Raw genomic sequence first — 19,837 nt, forward strand, 5'->3', positions numbered from 1 at the left:
GTTTTTCAGTTTGAAGCAATCTTTGACATGATTTTGTTCGTGCATTTTGTTTCTGCTCCAGATTTGTTTGTTTGCCCTGCACAACCCGCTGAGCATGAAGTCTCAGGGGAAGACTATGAAGTATTTTTGACTAGGATTTGTTTTTTCATTTCAAATTCCACTGAGATATTTTATCAGATTCTTCTGCTTAAAAGGCGGAAAGATTGCCTCAATGGAAGATCTGACATTAGTCTTCATCGTGTTAGAACAACAAAACCAATGGTCCCATGAATCATCTCCAAAATGATCAGCGATAACTAGATAATCATATAATTTTATTGAATAAGAAATTATTTAGAAATGGCACAACATTACTGTAAGAAATGGAACCTGATGTGGTGCAATACCTAACACTGACCTTGAGTGGGCGCCCTAAGCTTTAGCATTCATGATGAACCCTATCAAGTTACATGCAATATATTATTGTTTACTATACTCAGTTACATCATTTATAATTTCTCAAATCATCTCACACCCAAACTCCTGAGTGCACCTCAAACTGTTGGATCTTGTTGAATATCTTTAATCCAGTGTTTCTCAAACTCTTTACACTTTGTACCACCTCAGAAGATATTCAGATCTCCAAGATCTCCTTTCTGACAGATGCTAAATCACGACATTGTAAGTGACCATGTTCAACCACAGAGGGTCACACACGAGGCAGGTTTATAAGATTATTTATTGTCGACTGTTGTTGAATCCTCAGAGAAACCAATTCAATTCACTTCTCTTTATAATATTTCATGTATGGAGCCACGACTGTAGAGATTTTGAACCATTTTATCTCTACTCACTAGCCCTCTGTCACATTTGAACTAATCGTGGAGTGTATGTGCGCTACGTGAATGAATGACGATGTATTAGGTTGGTATTGAAACAAAATATTTCAGGAAACGCACAACTTATTTCAAATTACAATCCTGGGACCTCATTGTTTTACTTCATTCAAAACGTGCTTTCAAATTATTTTATTTCATTAAAGAAAGTACCACTACAGGGAGGTCATGTACCATTAGTGGTACTCATACCATAGTTTGGGAAACAGTGGTTTAATATATTAAAAGACAACCTTTGAAAATTGAATTATTGTATTGTGAGTCTATCAAATATTGAAAACATTATGAGCTCCACATTGGAAACCAGCATTATCATTTGATCATGTCACTAATAGTGATTGTCAACAAGTGGAAAGGTTAAGATCAAATACATATGAGTCATTTCCAATAGAAAACAATATGAGGTGTAATCATACTAAAGATACAAGCATGCAATCATCACTGGAACCAAAACATATTTATATACCACGTCTACATAAAACCACACAGGACACTCTGGTATACCTTCAGTACAAAGCTAAACCAGCATCGTCTTTGTTCTTGGTGGGTTTGTAACTGGTCACCACATTCCAGTAGTGAGTAAACAAGCAGTAGTTGCAGCTACTGGGAGGCATCACAAACTGCAGCTGTTGTAAGAAGGCGGCTTCAGGGGTCGAGGAATGCTGTAAAGCAGGACAGCAGTCAGGAATATTCATCACCCCGTGACTCTCAGAGCTTCATGTGGCTGTTACAGTTCAGGATAGCTGGAGGGAAACAATGAGGAAGAGCAGGATGCCTCAAGGAAAACAATGTTTGCTTTTGGGGGGTTCTACTTGCAGAATGTTTATCATAAGTGATAATTAGGCAAATTAGGGATTAGGGGCCCTCAGCTGATGAAGGTACTGTGGCCTATACTGGATTAATACTGGACTGGTGGACTCTGAAGCTGTAGGTGGGCTGTTACAATGTTCTCCAGAGGTTGAAACCGAAAATGTGCATCAGAAAGTTCTAACACAGTCATGAAACTCTGCTGTCATCAGTCACAATAAGGTCACACCTGTCTAATTGACAGTTTTAAAGTAGATATTATTACAGGTTGCAGACATGAGGGAAACTACAAACATTTTACTGTCAGTCCACCGGGCCTGTCTGACAGGTTGAGCAGCTGTTAGCAGATAATAGGTGATAATATACAAAGAGTTTTTCTCATTATATGGATTCATGTCTGTACATGGAAGAGATGTTTGGGTGTCGGATCGATCAGGTATCACTTGTGTTGAGACTTGTCTTATAGCTCCTCTTGAATAAAAAGAGAAGACGCCTGGGGACATGAAGCTTCCACAGATCACAGATCAGTTTCCTTCTCTTAATTATTTGAATCGTGAGCTCAACTGATGAAGGGAAAGGAACCAGTTACAGAGAAGTTCATGTTGCTCTGCCCATCTCAACCCTGTAACATGCCATTGACACACACACACACACACACACACACACACACACACACACACAGACACATGGTCCATTTGATGCTCCAGCACAGGTTTTGGCCTTAATGATCATCTAACATGAACTGTAAATAAGATTTGTTTGGCTTCACTTCATTCTTATTCACACAATCTTTTAGTCTAATCAACTATCTGTCATTTTAACTTGAAGCTTTGGAAACATTTGCGTTGGGGAAAGCGTCCTCTGGCGCACTGGAGGACCAGTGTGGCGTGGTGCTGCCTTCAGGCACCGTCGGAAATGTCACAAACCTACCAATTAATGAAAAAAAATGAAGGGATGATGACAGTGGGGTAGTTGTCTATTATTGATTTATAAGTCTGCCTTATTAAATATAAGCCATTTGACAAATTTAGCTCAACATTCATCCAAAGGCGCTCACTGATACATGATTGATAATTGATTTCATGAATTAATCCTGTAGCTGCCAAAGTGTGGTGATGAAGAGGAAGATTACGACAATTGATAAACTATTTACTGAGGTAAATTATTGGTAGCCAAACAATACATATATGTAAATAAACAAGGCTGTTATATTAAGTATTCATGACGCATTATGTACTGAATAATCCTATGATTATGTGTCTGTAATGCGTGTTATTAATGGAAGTTTTACATGCGTTACAATTAGGCGGCTACGAAATAAGTAGACTGAGGAGGATGGGGATTACGAGCGTCACGCGAACGCGTCACAGGATCCCATTTTTTAGGAGGGCTGATGTCATTTCAAAACTTAACTCACTCCCAAGTCAACGCGGCGAGTCTCTCACCTCCTATCCTCCCGCGAAGTCCTCTCTCATGTCCGCTGGAGCACACTGAAGAAGAAGAAAACCCGCAGGAGGTGAAATCAACTAAAGAAAACACTAACTTCTCCAGCAGAGACGAAGCAGGAGGATTTTACAGCAGAAAAAAAAAACCCCACCGGGACCAGAGCCCCTCTTTCTGCGGGCAAAGGCGGCTCAACTTTTCTTTTTCTTTTTTTTTTTTTTAACCACAAAAAAATAGAAAAAAAAAATGAATCGGAGCTTTAATAGGTCTCAACCTCTGCGGACTGTGGATTGTAACGCCGTGGAAGTGAAAAGCAAGGTGAGTGTTGAAGGGTTTGGGATCTGGAAATGAGGATTTGAGGAGAAAATAAAAGAGTTCACATGGTCCCGTAACGGAGCTGGAGCTGCTCGAGACAAACTGTCTGCAACTAACGACACATAATTTTTCTCATCTCACTGACAAAGCTCTGATCCATGGACCAGGAGCCGGACAATCCACTTTCTGCATGTTTCTGTAATTTGCACTGATTATTTGCTTCTTTTACTTCCGACCGTGCAGATTGTGCTGATTTGGCTCTTTCACCTCTCTGATGGGAAAACTGGTTTGACGTTGTTTCCGAACAAACTGGCTTTTAAGTGTTTGTCACAATGAGGACGTTTTCAATCTGTTGAATCGGATGTTTTTGCAACATTAGTTGCGTTCACTGCGGGTTCTGCGCTCCGTATTTTCAGCCTCCTCGTTGTTTTGACTAGTTTATGAGTGGCTGCACAAGTGAACTTAAGCCCAGCAAGTAAATGAGCACAGTTATCCACCAATTGTACGCTTATGTAATGAGCAGATTATTCCGAATTTTAAACAGACATCACGTAGATTTAGTCTAAACTCATCAAACATGTTGTGCAGAAAATAAAATAATAATAAATTATTTTTTTTAACAGTGTAAGTTTGGTTCAGACAGTTTGTGGAGCATGTGGCCAGAGTGAAATCCTGACCACAAACTGAACAAACAAACTATTTAAAAGTTTGCCACAGCCTCTCGGGGACTTCTGGTAACCAACTTTGAATCTAAATTCCATTAAGATGACAACCCAGAGTGGTATTCATACGTGTGTGTGTGTGTGTGTGTGTGTGTGTGTGTGTTTATGCATTCCAGCACACACAGTGTGTCTGCACATATATGAAGGACGAGCTCCTGAGTCACAGTTTTGACATGCCAAATTGAGATGGGGCAAATGTCTTCAGGGCTGTGACTCATTCAGTTCAGAGGTCTTTTTCACTTGACCGGTTTCAGCGGAGTGATGGAGGCCTGTGTCTCTGGAATACTGTGAGAGGGAGTGGGTGGAAAAGAAGAGGAGGGGGGTACATCTATTTTAGGATGCTCACGTATACATCTTTTTGTTGTTTGTCGATTTGAGGCAGGGTGGGTTTCGTGTTTGTCCCACAGAGACAGGAGTGGTCACTTTGGAGCTACCCAGAGATTGTTTGAGCCTGTTGGAGGTTGCGTGGCTGGAACAGGGCAGGTTGAAATCATCACATCACAAAAGAGCTGACTCACTGTCCCACGTTGTCACCTGTTTCCTTTTTTAGATCAGATAACTCTCATGATGTCATGTTTGTTCTACTTTTACAAGAACAATTTATTTTCAGCCCCCTCAGTGACAGATGTATGGGTGGTAACCAGACTTTGAGTTTCAGCTGATAGAACCAGAATGACAGTTGAGCATTTGAATATTTGTTAAAAAAAAAGTCTTATCATGTCACACTACTGTTGACTTTCTTTTTGAATATGTAATCGTAACAATTACAGAGCCCTGAACACACCACATCCTCTTCTACTGTATGTGACGTTGGCTAATAGAGTTGTGAGATATGACGACATATAGAATATCATGTGATGACGAAAACGCACATTATGCTCAACGTTTTATTCTGTTATAACGCAATGTTTTGTTCCGAGTTCCTCCACACAGCATGGATGCAGGCAGGAAATTTGCATGAAGGCAACACAAGCAAACATGAAGAGAAGTAAATGTGACACAAAACAAGGTAATTTCAAACAGGAGAGGGACTCTGTCTAGCCAAAACAAAACTAGAGGGGACTACATCTGACTCATGGACGTGGTTTTTTGGGGGGATAAAAAGTCTGACACAGAACAGAAAATGTGCACTATTGTGATATGAAATGACCCGTATTGTCGTGGGCATGGTTGTAAACTAATAAGACATTAATAACGAGGGGTTCATCTCAAGCAGTAACCAAAAAAAAACTCATTTAAATGTACAAAATGTATCCTTCTATGCACTTTTTAACTTTAACTTGCTGATGGAAACTAGCAGACCCGATTAGAAACTGATCTGATATGCAGATGGAGATAATCTCTCACCTGGCCTGTATCAGATGCTCAGCTGATAGCAGATCGAAACTGAACCTTCTGTCTTTTTATATAAAGATTTTCAGCCTCACATAAGCACTCGTCATCTTGAAGTCAAAGGGAACAGGACTTTGACGTAGCATTTGTAGATATCCTATGACCTGGATGACTGAAAACAAGATGAGACAGATGAGACTGCTCATTAGTTCTTTAAGTGCACTGCTCTTCCATTCAGCTTCATGTGAGAGTTTGAGAAATCAACCTCGAGATTGTGAAGAAGGAAAACTTTCCCAAGCACTAGTTGAAGTTAAACATTAAGATTTCCCACTAAGTGATACTGGTGCTTGTAGTCTGTGGTGCGTGTTGGGCACCTGGTTCTCACTGGTTAGCGTTTGGTTTTCTCAGGGGAAACTTCCAGTGATAAGCTTATCGGGGATAACACTGGAGGTGTCTGGCTGCCTGTTGTGGAGCCTCGGCCAGGAGCTGGTTTCACTCACTTAAAGCTCTTATCAGAGACAGCAAGAGTGCGTAGGGATGTAGAGGGGGTGTTGGGCGGGATTGTTTTTGTGTTACTCCCTCTTGCCCTCGCTTTAATTAATCCAGATTTTCAAGTACTTGGCTTCATCCATTCCAAAACATCAATCTCTTTGCAGATCACGTTGCATTTAAAATTAATCTTCTAAAATGCCGTGACCCTGTAGGCATTTTCTCAGGTGAGCTGTCCCAGATTTACAGAGTATTAGGTAAGAACAAAGCAAGCATTGGCGAAAGACTCAAGTCAGTTATCTTCCATTTTCTCCGGTGTGTCAGAGTTTAGCGTCTCCAGACGTGTTTCGACCTGTTGACATCATTCTGCACTGATAGGCCAAGAGGACAGGTGATGTCACGTTTGTAGCAATGTATTCTTAGGTTTGGAGTTTTGCGGGCTCGTGATTAATCATACCATGTTCAGACTTGCTCATACCACAGAGCCACAGGAGTTCTGCTTGAGAAAAAACATATTATTCAGACTGATGACGAGCGGCCACGCCAAGAGAACATTCAGATTCAGAGTAATGACTTGGTGATACGTAGAAGTGTGATTATCATTTAGTGTCACTTGGTTAGTGTTTCCTCGTTGGAGTCTTACAGCGTTAATCGCACTTAATACAGCTGTCTGTTTCACTTTCCCCAAATGTTAAGTACACCTACAGGACACTGCCGAACCTGTTTGTCAGCCTTGTGTCATCTTCACATGTAGGTTGGCTTTTAATGGCTTTAAGTTGGGTGCTTTCAAACGGCAGGTTCACATGTGTGCCTCCATTTGCTGACAGCAAACTCCACACCCGCCTGATATCCCCTTAGTCTCCTGACACGCCTCCTCTTAAATTCATATGTCTTCTAATTACCCCCCCCCCCCCCCCCCCCCCCGCCTCTCTCTTCCTCACCAGGCAGTACACTGTTACTCTTCTGCTACTCTGTCAGCAATTTTTCTTTCCTCTCCCTCCTCCCTCCTTCCTCCCTCTGCTCCATGATCATCCCTCCACTCTTCCCCTCTGCTGTCAGCTTCCCTCCGCTGTGAGCTGATGATTACAGTAACAAAAAAAAAAAGCACCTTCTACAAATTACCACTGTGATTCAGACACCGGTGCTACAGCAGTTGTCTGTTGTCGGGGGTTTATCGGGCTGTGTGCTTTTTGTGCCTCGGTTGTGCATCTCCTCCTCAAGTCCATTCTTGTCTATGAGTCACATGATGACCCCACCGTGACCCTCAGTCTGCTCTCATTGGTGGTTTGGTGACCTAGCCGGGAAAGCTTTAGTACAATTGTTCAAGTCTTGTGCGTAGAACGGTGGGCGGGGAGGTGGGGCTCCCTGCCACTGTCATTTATAGATGCTGAGACAGCTTGTTCATCTACCTGTATTGTTCTATTGTACAACAACCCTCCCTCCCCCTTTCCTGCTGTTTTCTTGGTTACATGTGATGTGCAACTGACATTTGTTTTTGTAATGGTATGATCTTGGCATGCAGTTTTAACACACAGCTCTGCAGGGTTTCCAACAGGAAGTTATTTAGCCGCCCATATCCTGATGCAGCTCATCTTGTGATTAACTCGGCTAGTAAACAAGCTAAACAAGAGTTATTCTCAGAGTGTATGTTTGCTTTATTGGAATAGTGGGAATTCAGTTTTCATTCTTTGTGTGCTATTTTAATCTGACCAGTTTTAGCTTCACAATTGCAGCAGAGACGATGGGGTGGTGTATAGCTTCTAATCTAGTTCTCTGCGAGAAAGTGGCTGAACATGCGTCCAAAAATTCCTGTACTTCATATTGTTTCGACTGCGTTCCAACCAGTTTTGCAAGCGACTGCATTGCAGCTACGTCAGTTTGTTTACTTGGAAGCAGCTTCCCCTCTGTCATATTTTACATAAGGTCATGACACCAACTGTGGCAGAGCTGAGTGGACGTCCACCCTGTTTTATGTGTGCCAGTCAGATGGTTCAGATAAGTACATGAGGTCAGACATCCCGGGTTTCCTCTTCCTGTTTAGTTGTCCTTGTAACTGTCCCTCCTGTGATCCTGTTTTTTTTTTTTTTTCTCTCGACAGTATGGGGCAGAATTTCGCCGGTTCTCTGTGGACCGTCTCAAACCCGGAAAGTTTGAGGAGTTTTACAAGCTCATACTTCACATTCACCGCATCGCCAATATGGAGGTGATGATCGGCTACGCTGATGTCCACGGCGATTTGCTGCCGATCAACAACGACGACAACTTCTGCAAAGCGGTGTCGACGGCTCATCCGCTGCTCAGGATCTTCATACAGAGACAAGGTAGGTTGTTTGAAAAGTTTTTGGGGACAGCGTGGCTTTCTTTTAGCTGTTTCTTATATTTCATCACACAGTAGGAATCATGCTTACTGAGTCTAAAAAAACTCAGTAGGAAGTCTCCCACATTGTCTTTTAAAGCTGGTTGTTAGTTTGAATAAATGCTGGATGGTTATTGGGTTTTCAAATCATCCTGCAACTGGTAAACCTATAAAACCATCATCTATTGCAATAACTGCATCTGGGGCTGCAATTATTGTGCTGACTTGAATGAAGTTTCCCCACAGAATATTTCCTCATCCAATTATGTCTTTCTTCCCGCTATGGGAACTCAAGGCCTTTTTGTTTACTGTGTGTGTGTGTGTGTTTGTGCTTCCTGCCTTCTTATTGGCTGGATCTGTCTCCGTCTGTGTCTGTGTCTGTCTGCCTGTGCTCTTAGTCCTGTGTCTTATCCAAAGGAAGGGCTTGCAGGCAGATGATCACACACACACAAACACACACATGCATTGCACACACAGACACTGTGTGTGTGTGTGTGTGTGTCTCAGCAGCCCCATAGAAATCAGGTCATTGAGCAAAGCCTGTATCCCGGCATACCAGACATTACTGAGAGACAAAAGATCTGTATGAAAGAGAGACTCCTTACTGAGCTCCCTTCGTGTGTTTGTGTGTGTGTGCGTGCACATGAGTGTGTGTTTGTTCAAAGACAGCACCACGGTACCCTGAATGGGAACTAGTCCTGGTCTCTCTTGCTCTCTCTCTATCTCTCTTTCTCATTGATCCTAACTCTGGAGTGGGTCTTGACTGACTGCCAGCCAGCCAGCGAGCATACAAATGAATCTATCACCATTCACATCTATTCATAAACTCAATCCTTCTTGGAATGTCCCTCGCTCGGTTGTGTAATGAACATGTACACTCCAGGGTATTGTTTTAATTGTCGTCCAGTGGTTCAAACACAAAGGCTAGCCGTGGTGTGGTGAATTATCTTGTTGCAGATTTCCAGTAAGAAACAGGGTTTGGATATTCAAGAGGCCCCACCAGACTCCCCCCATTGTGTGACTCTTGAGAGCTCATATGTCTGGAGCTGAATTAACTCATTGTACATTGGCTGATAGGACATCTACCAAAGATGTGAAATGTAACAATGAACATTTGGATTGTTAATTAAGCAGCTTTTAAGGTTAGGGTAATGTTTTGTATCCGTGGACCTTTTTAAAACACATTATGTGTACTTATCTTTTGGTGTAGACCTTTTTAAAGTTTCTTCAAGGTTTATCTTCACACTTTGAAAAAAATCTCTCATAAAAGCAGCATTTTGCTTTAGCAGTCTCTCTCCTCATCTTTTTGTTAGAAAAATTGGAGAATATGCATCTTTGACCCTGCAGTCTTTACTTACTTTGGGTAGTTTGCAGTGTTTCAACAAGACAATTGTTTAATCATGTCACTTAGTACACAGCAGCCTATAAAAGGTAGCCACGCTCATTAAATAATTTGCAGTTTACGCTGTGAAATAGACACACTGCTCTTTTTTTATTAGCAGAAGTTTAGAGATTAGTCGGCCGACCCTTCTCCACTACACAAGCTCAAGGTTTCCTGCATTGTTTTAATGTTTGCAAACTACACATCAAGACATCACTGAACACATTGTTACATCATGTCTTAAACCACGTCTTAGTGGTTCATACCTGATGCAAGGATGTCACTCATAACCAGTCATATCCCTGTTCTATGAGACTGGTTGTGTCCCTTTTGTGTCACTCTTCAGAATACCTACTAGAAAAATGCACTAAAGCACCACAGGAACTGACCCTTGTTGAAGGATAGATGCGCTGGCTCTTATGAAGAAGAAGCCCTATGTAGTGTTGTTGTGGCATAAACACGCTGACATGGTGATGTGCACTGTTGTGACTGATGCTGAAGCAGTCTGAGCATCTTAAGCCTCTCTGCAGTCTATTGTCAGTCGCTAGACAAAGAGGTGTGTGTGTGTGTGTGTCTGACTATGTGAGGACCTCATGTCTCAGGGGAGCTGCCCTGCGCTCAGTATGGTACATGCTGGAGAAAGTATGTGTGTGTGATAATGACTGTATCAGTCAGTGCCAGCCGTTTAGCACAGGTCACCATGTATCGTCTGAGTCCCGGTCAGCAGACCACCCTGGATGAAAGAGTTCACACACATATAAAGGCAGTGACTCACCCCTCAGTCACAGTAGGGACATTCTGTGTAACTTTCACTGGATTGGTCTTTTCATATGGATATGAGTGTGCAAAAAAAACAAAACATTTAATTACTCCCCCGACAGCTCAGCCCGCAGAATTGTTTTAACTCCAAGTTTATGGATACATTGTACAATAAGAGACTTTCATAGTTAAAGTTAAACATAATGAGAGATGGGGGATAAAATGAAAGGAGAACTCGGTGTCCAAGTATTATTAAAAGAGTTGGAGAAAAGTTGTCAAGGAAGTGAGAGGAAAAGTCAAGTGATGCATCAAGATGTGCAGATAGACCCGTGTCTTGCTCTACTGGACTGGTTGACTGATAGATCAGTAAGATAGACAAGTTTCTGTGTGTGTGTGTGCACGCTTGTCACAATGTGACAATAGGTAGTCTCACTCTTTAATCTACCTGACACCCCCTTCCAGGCTTACCTCGCCATTGTTTGTAAGATCACTGGAGCGCGTGCAGCAGTTGTTTGGCAATATAGAAATAATCCTGCAGATGATACCTGATGTTACTCCTCTGTGGGGGACTGACAGCAGCTTGTTTAACGATGACCTCACCTACAGAATAAAGGCTTACACTTTGTGGTGTGTTACCAACAATGCACAATGGCCTCTCAGTGCAGATGATCGCGCAGTGCTCGTCTCCGCCTTGAGCAGGGAGAAAGTTGAAGCATAACTCCAGTGTTGTTTTGTATTTTGAACCAGGAAATCCACTGAAATAGAAGAGTAGAGTCGCCCACAAAAATGGACAAAGGAATGCAAGTTGCAGTTCCCAGTTTTTTGGTTGTGGGTAAATCTAAAGATGGAAACCACAACAATGCCTTTGGCCGCTTTGGAGTAACTCTTTGGAGAAATCTGTGTTGCTCCTCATCTCTGGGCTCATTTTACTACTCAACATGAGGTTGTTTGCTCTCATTAAATGTTGAACAATTTCCACACTTACCCATTTTAGATAATTCAGCAGTACTCCATAGTTATTTAAATGTGTTTAAGAGTGCTATCCTCTTAAGAGATGATCCTCTTTTGCTGCTCCATAACAAGTATTACTTTGTCAGCTATTAGTAGGTGCACTGAGCTGGAACATTTTTCAGTGTGGATGTGTTTCACTTCATTAGAATGCTGCCTTGACGGTCAAAAACAAGAAAATGTCACGAATCCGGCTGTGCCCACAGTAGAAAAAGGGCTGTTCTGTTTATACACGAGCTGAAACCACAGTTTGTAGTGTAATGATTAACACACCAAAATTAGACGGACAGAGAACTTTGAACACGGACCACCGAGCTGTGCAGTAATGTTTAAATGGAGTAAATAATTCTGTTGCTTATTAAGTGTTTGAAATGTAAATAATGACATGCAGAGTGAAGTTTTATGGTGACACAGTGCATCAAATGTATGCAATCAGACACTGTGTGTGTGTGTGTGTGTGTGTGTGTGTGTGTGTGTGTGTGTGTGTGAAGTAGTTCAGTCATGTGAGGTGAACTGATGATTGATGTTGTTGTATGAGTTTCACACAGAGGAAAAAAAATCTAAGTCCAGTACCCTCGTGTTAGCGATTAGTCCTGCCGTACGTGACACATTGTGATTAGAGACATGATGAATATACTCAGCTTGGTAGGTTTATGGTTTGTTCTTCTAGAGATACTACTGTTACTAAATAACATCAAAGACATAATGTAACAAACATAGCTGAACATAATGTTTCTTATTTATTCCCACAATCCGTTTTTAGAGTGAATATGACCTGTGGATGAAGGCTGCTAATGTGCCGAAACGCTTTCCGAGTTGGCAAACTGACACGATCCAACAGGCATCAGTGCATGGCGTCTAATTCCCCACACTACAGTAATGACTGTAGCAATCTTGATGATAGTCTTTTATGGTAGTCTGTGCACAGTGGAGGACAAGTAGAGTTCAAATAAGGATACGTGTATTAAATTTGATTCAAATTTTACCTGTAATTACACTAATGGTAGACAAAAAACGGCTTCCACCCAAGCAAAACACAGACCTGCTTTTGAAAGCTCAATTTTGAGAGGGGGAGGGGGTGAAAAAATGGAGTTGTTTTTGTAGACAGTGCCAGTGGCCTGCACACAGACTAAACTTTCAACAAAGAGAAGAGACCCCTGTTTGGCAGAGGGCTAAAAGTTTAAATAAATAGAGGAGAGGAGGTAGGCCAAGGTCGAGCCTGTGCGGCTTCTTATCTCGCAAGCTGAGCACCGAGGGGTTCACAGCTCCAGACCCGACTGCTCCCCACCACACCTGTGAAAACTAAAGGGGCCAGATATCCACGGCAGTCAAATTAAAGAGAGATGTGGCACCGCAGCACCAAATATGAAAAATGTTCAGAATGTAAAAGCAGCTGCACCAGTTAAAGCGAACATCCAGACCAGTGCTGTTTCTCAACAAGTTGGACTGCACGGCCACTTTGAGATCAAAGAAACACAAGCATTATTATATTTCTAAGGCTGCCCCGACTGTCTGCACTCTGCTGACTTTCCACATTTTGCTCTTTCGCTTTTCTGTTGAATAAAAAATGTGTTGTTTACAGACTTAAATCCTGGCAGACTGTGAATAGTCATTTCCACTCAAAATTAATTAAGCCAGTGCAACAGAAGACTAACGCAGCATGTTGAAATGAATAAACTAAATGTTTATTAAGTGTGTTAGTCACAGTTGAGGAGGTGTCTCCTTTTGACACTGTTGACATTCAGACTTTTCATTTCTCATAAGATTAAAATTGCAGAAGAATAAAATAGTGGCTTTATTTGTCATTATCACCTTTTCCTAAAAGAAGGGCTATCAGGTGTGTATAGAGATGTTGGGGGAGAATGGATGATTGACAGAGGTTTGACCTTAACCAGACCTGACCTTTCCAAGACCTGACCTTTCAAACTGTGGAGTCAGACTGGCTAGAAGCAGGAGCTCTGGTCAACTCAGTCTGCCTATAAATTCCACAAAGTTTTGCACAGAGTTAGTTTTTTTTTAATGATTCAGTCTGTCGTTTCGTTGTTAAACTAAGAAGTCCCTTAAACAGAAACTCTGCTGCCATGCTATAATCTAATGCCTGAAACGGTTACAGTCCACATGCAGCCAGAATGGAGGGGAAGTTTGGTGGGATAGTGTTTGTTATTTTTGTCTGGTTTTCTGGTTTTTGCTGAAGTCCATTTGCTTAAATTTTAATAACATCTTATTTCCTCTCATAAAAGAATAATATTGCAAGCAGACATGTAATTTCTTCAATTCTTAGGGTGCACTCTAAGAACTCGAATACTTTATTTTCAAATACTCTTGGATGTGTTATACTTTATCAGCTCACCCTGACAGTTTGTATTTCATTTCATTGATACCAATTCTGATAACTTGGAGTTCACACAGATACTGAGCACTGATTTGAAACCAGATTTTCCAAATCTGTACATCTCTCTGTGATTGGGGGTTGATTTTATGAATGGTTACACTGGCCAAGAATCTTTGGGACACTAAAACGGAGTGGACGTCCCGCACTCACTGAATGTAATGATGTCACTGAAGAAACTGGATTGGTCACATGGTGGCCTGATACCTGATCTGCTAAATAAGGTTAATAATTCTGATCCGGTGTATCAGATCAGTGCATATTTTATTACAGTGCATCTTTCTGTCATATAGATGTAATGTAGAATGTCTCTATACGAGTCCATAAAGCAGTTATCATAGATTTTATCCCTCAGTCTCCGTTGTGTTCCTCTTTGTCTGTGTGCTGCTGTAGTTGCCAACTGCAGGGACCCTGTCAGCACATCTGGCCACTCTCGCACCATTACCAGAGGCTTATAGAGAACAAGAACAAGTGTATGTGTGTATTTTGTGTCTACTTTTGTTCACATGCCTTGTTCACTATGGGATTGTGCAGCAGCAGCAGTAGTGTCAACATGCCAGTGCTCGGTCATGGTAGCTGTAGGTTAAAGCGTTGACCCCACAGAATTTGAGCCACCTCAGTAATTAGCATTGGCTCTTTATCCCAGTCAGACCTCACAAAGCTGATTTAGTCCTTGGACACTGGATTAGAACAGATCTCTTGGTTAATATTGATAATTCAGAATGTATTCATGGCAATGTGCAGCTCTTTTCCTCTTGTCCTCTTTGCTCATTTGCATTTTGCATACCAGCCATACGTCAGTGCCGCAAGAGGCAGAAAACATCCTTTTCCTCATTCCAGCAGATCTAGTTTGGTCATGTAAAGGCACTTCCTTATTCCATTGCCTTAGTGTGCTTTTGTGACTCCATTTACAGAACATCAGAGTCATTAAGAGTGAGTTCGAGCGTGGGCTGTTATCCTGGGGCTTCCACTACCTTCTTCTTTGTGCTTGGTAGAAGAAAGCAGCCTCAGGCTGTGCGACGAAGGAGCTGGTAGAGTGAAAGGAATCGCTATGAAATAACAAGCCTACGTGCTGCGTACTGCTCCTTAAAGGAAAAAAGAATACAGCAGCTGTCAGTCACAGCTCATCTCTTGTTTTTTTTAACTCTCTCTTGTGCTTTTGTTTTCTTTGTTACACCTCCACCCTGCTATGATTTCCCTTTTCCTGAGCACACTGGTAAAAGTGTACGATTCCTGTCAAACGGAGGCCAACAAAACATTACAATCCATCCGATCATATTGGTCTGGGTTCAAGAATGATGTTTTAGGTAGCTGCTAAGACCAATCCTCATTCTTTTCGTATTAGAGCTCAGGCATGACTCAATTGTCAAGGGTGAAGGGGGGGGGGGAAACCACGGCAGACAGTGGGGAGTCAGTCTGACAGTAAGAAAGACAGACAGTCGGAGGGGAGGACGGGGCAGGTTGAGTCCACCTCTATCCTGTGGTCTGGCTGTTTTCCTCTTGCTGTCGGCTGAGCCAACAGAAATCAGGATTTTTCTGGTGGAGGAGGGGGAATCCCGTTCAGGCAGAGGTGGCACAAGCAAATGCCATGTAGAGCATTAGACAAAAAGCCTTTTTATTAGAGCTTTAGACAGATACTTTGATGACACATCTGGGTCACACTCAGAGGGCAGCAGCATGGGAAAATGCACCGCCTTTCATCTCAGGCAAAGTGAGGTGTTTAAGGCCTCGCAAGTGTGTGTGTGTGTGTGTGTGTGACCGTGCATCCCTGCGCCATACCAAATAAATCCCCGTCTCTACAGGGAAAAGTTTCTGTGCCGTAAAACCTTTTCGGTAGAGTGTGTGGGCTTTGCAATAAAAACCTGTGTGTGGCCTTTTCTCTGCACGTCTACAGACAATGCCAACCATAGTTAAAGTGTGATGGAGATGCCTGGTGCCTGCCAGGAGCGGGACAGAGCAGCAACAGCCATGTCCGACAGGGAGCTGCTTCTCTTTGTGCCTCTGACTGCAAAACCGGCTTGCTGGTGGCGATGCTGTAAATTATGTCAGCTGACGCATAAAGGGGACAAACAGCTCAAATCTGCACTCGTACTGACCGTGCACACACACATTCCATCACATCTACTATGCACTCATGTGTTTGAGTCATTTCTTAGTAATTACACACAGAAGTCTTTTCCTTTTAACTGTAACAAAGCAACACACACGTATACGCATCACAAGCTGACACACTCATTCGGCTGTTCTCTCTGTTGTCGAGGCGTGGGAGGAGGAGGTCCTGTGTTTTAATTAAACTTGCAAGGGCTGTTGTGTTTGGCAAATCTATATTGGTGTTTGTGTTTCCTAAGTCCCCGCTTTCATTTTGGTTTACGACCTCGCTTTGAACTGTGTCCCCGCTCCCCCACAATGAAGTTTCCAGACTCCGTGGGCCCCAGAGCCTCATGGCACTCCTTCTATCATCCGTTTGTCACTGTTGATGAGCATTTTGTGGATTTATTTTTGCATTTTTCTAAACCCAGTGTCAACACTGTTCCTTTTTTTTGGTTTACGTAATCACGAATTGTCAAAATAAAAATAAAAAATTAGGAAATTCATCCTCTTAGCAGAACCGCCTGAATGTTTTCTCCACTTTGATGTGCAGATTTCCTGAAGGATGCAGCTAATTTGCAGTTCTTCATATTGGGTCAAAATAAAGTATACACACAGCTGCTCTCGATTCAGGGATGCCTATCACACCTCGACAGACTTTCTGTTATGACTACTCTGATTCTCAAAAACTCAGTGGCTGAGTTGAAATTGACCTCATCCTGAATCTAAATAAGCCTAGAGACCAAGGCTCTGGAAACTGAATTCTAGATGTGATGAATATAGCCGGTCCTTCAGGGACAAACAAACAACTTCCTAAGCCGCCACCAACGCCACGGCCACTCCTCAGCAGCATGAACCTTCAAAAGAGAGAAAACAAGCCTGAAATACTTTGGAGCCTTTCCCTCGGTTTAAGGCATGAAAGTGGAATGAGATCCTGTGACATGTTTGACTTTGAATTTCCCTCTTTGTGTGTGGCTTTTTGTTCTGTTTGTCTGCTTGTTTGCATGTTGTCATAAGAATAATGGGCACGCTGTGTTTTGGGATTCCATGAAATAAACCAATCATTCACACACATCGGTTTATCTATACTAGCTATTTTATGAAATTACCATTTTATTAAAGTAACATTCTTAAAATTAATATTTTTCATCTTTGCAAATCATAAACTTTCTTCTTCAAATTTTGGACACAGCCATGTTAGTTGTTCCCCCCTGTTTCCAGTCTTTATGCTAAGCTAACTGTTTAACAGACAGATGTAAGAGTTATCTTCTCGTCTGACTCTGAATTTATTTATTTATATTTCCTATATTCAAATTGCTTTTGAATGCACCTTTTTTTGTATTGTGTTGAATTGTACTTATTTTTACAGAACAGACCTTCATTTTGCCATCAGTCTCTCTAGATAAGATCCACATTTTGCATTAAGATATCAATCAAAGAAACCAGTTTAATGTTCCCGTACATTCATATCTACTATGTACTGCAGGATGGAGTTGATTCTGGGAAGTCCAGGATGTCATTAAGTTTACGGGACAGGTTGAGGGATCAGCGAACACATTTAATCAGAGCGTACCTCCTGTAATAACAATGTAGGGATGGATTTTCCTTCAAACAGGACAGAGACGATACTGGGGCTGGTCGAATATGAGTTTGCAGTGGAAAATTCCCAGGCCAAGTTTAGAACGGAGCAATGAGCGAAGTGAGGGAAGAGGGTGAAGATTTTGGGGTTGGAGAGAGCGGGGTATGTGGACACTGGGTGGATGTTAGTGGGTTTTTTTGAGGGAGGAGTCGCTGGTTTGTGCAGAGACGGCTCGCTGTAAGACTGCTCACTGCAGTTCCTCCATAATTATATCTCTGCTGGAAGACAAGGCCAGGCATGCTCTGTGTGTAGCACGGGAAAACTCACACATATTCACACATACAAATGTAGTGAACACAAGTGCAAGCTTGAGCAAAGGATTTGTGTCCTTTGAGGAAATCCCAGTTTACCTCACATTATCAAAGTGTGTGTGGTGTGTCTGTGTGTGTTCATCATATCATAATGTAATCTCTCACTAATTTCCCACCTTATCTTTTGGCTTCGTTGTGCAACTCAACATCTCTGCCTCCTTCTAATCTTCTAATCAACAGAACTTCATGTTCCAGACAACATTTAGCTTTCAGGCCCAAGCAAATTGACAATTCCTTGGTAGCTAGCACAACATCAACCGAGCATTCCCTCTGCAAAGGGTTATTTTGGGAGTCCATAATTACAAAGGAGGGACTGACTTTGCTTCTCGACAGCTCACCCACAGCAAACACGCTTACCACTGGCAAGGTTGGCTGCAGAGCCATCCGGCTTGGTTTAGGTTAATGGTATCTCCACTACAAAAACAGACTCATGCTAACGGCTAGTAGTTAGCCTAAGATTTAAATGGGTAAATATAAGTCCCCACGGAGTCTAAAGTCTGCTTTGGAATAAGTGGAATTTGTTGTGAATACCGATGCACATGATAAGTGCATATGCTAGAAATACTATAAATTGCAAACACACACTCCTCATCTCGACTTTGTAGTATGTGATGTCATTTATTTTGCTCATTTGATGACCCGGGTCAGAAGTTCAGAGCTCCTGAGACAAAAAAAACAAACATCCAGAACTAAATAAATCCATTTAACATGAAAGCCTGTGCAAACATGGGCTCAGTGGGCTGTGTGTCTTTCTATACTTCTTGGTGTTGGGTCAGTTGGAGTGAATTTGGGGAGACTGAAAACAATCGACCACGTGTGCACAAACTACATGCATGTAAGAGACGCTGCAGTTTGTTTCCCTTGAGATGGTCTGACCCAGTCTGCTCAGAGGGAGTTGACTGTTTCTGTTGGGTTGTTTACTCCTCTGGTACTTCCCCTTGCGGCTAACCCACACTCACAAAATAAGAAGCCATTTTGTTGTTTGTTGTTGTTTTATTGTTGTTTTTTTAAAAGAGGAAAGGAAGCTGCATTTTAGAATTATTTGTCACTTTTTCTGACAGCAGCTGGCAGTAAGTGACTGAATGTAACCATTTTTCTACCTCCAGATTATAATGGTGATTTTGTTTTATTTCTTCTAAATGTATATGGCACGTTAGATTTGTGTTTCTAGAGCAACTGTGTGTGTGTGTGTGTGTGTGTGTGTGTGTGTGTGTGTGTGTGTGCGCGCTCGAGGAATTAAAGGAACAAGTGCAGCCGGCTAAAAGACCAGGAGGATAGCCACACAGTATATAGGTCACGAGGCTAAAACAATGAGACAAGCTGTCATGCCCCCTCACCAGTCTGCCCGTTTGCTCGGCCGTAACATGAACTGGAGTGATTTTGATTGGCTACAATGGAGCCAGAATAATTTATGATTGGTTGTCACAAATCGCCAGAGCTGGCTATGAGCTTAACAATAGCCATTGCGAACTTCATTTAACATCAAAGCAAATCGCTAAGAGGATCTAAAGCATGCGCCTCATCTGCGGCTGGTCTGTGGTGTAATTGATTCCTCTTGGAAGAGCAATTATCGTTTGGTCATTGGATATTTGCTTAACGTTTAGCTTTGCCTCTCACAGCTGCATTTTGTCTCATACTTTTGATTAATGCGTCTCTGATTTAGGGTCAGCTCACCAAGTGAGTATTAAAGGTAATTAAAGTGTTTATACTTAATCTAAAATTCAACTAATGCATCTTTAATATCTCTTAATAGGACTATCAGAAACAAGGTGTTATACCCTCTCTGGCACGGAAAGGAGAGCTAGAAAGGGAATAAAACCTCCTGTTGCGTACCTTTTTTGAGTCAGTCACATAATGCAGCATTCAACATGAAAACATCAGACTTTAATTAACTTTCAAAAATGGCTTACTCTTTAGTAAAAT

At 42.0% G+C, this 19,837-nt stretch overlaps 1 protein-coding gene across 1 annotated transcript in view; it reads left to right on the forward strand.

Moving 5' to 3' along the window:
- Positions 1-3,042: 3,042 nt before the first annotated feature.
- Positions 3,043-19,837, forward strand: part of pard6gb (par-6 family cell polarity regulator gamma b) — a 31,780-nt gene continuing 14,985 nt past the window's right edge. Inside the window, exons 1-2 of the mRNA XM_019263294.2 lie at positions 3,043-3,443; positions 8,082-8,304. Of these exons, the coding sequence (XP_019118839.1) occupies positions 3,372-3,443; positions 8,082-8,304 (295 nt within the window). The 5' untranslated portion in view covers positions 3,043-3,371. The remainder of the gene's footprint in view (positions 3,444-8,081; positions 8,305-19,837) is intronic.

The sequence above is a fragment of the Larimichthys crocea genome, chromosome XIII, assembly GCF_000972845.2.
Source record: "Larimichthys crocea isolate SSNF chromosome XIII, L_crocea_2.0, whole genome shotgun sequence".
NCBI classification, from domain to species: Eukaryota; Metazoa; Chordata; class Actinopteri; family Sciaenidae; genus Larimichthys; species Larimichthys crocea.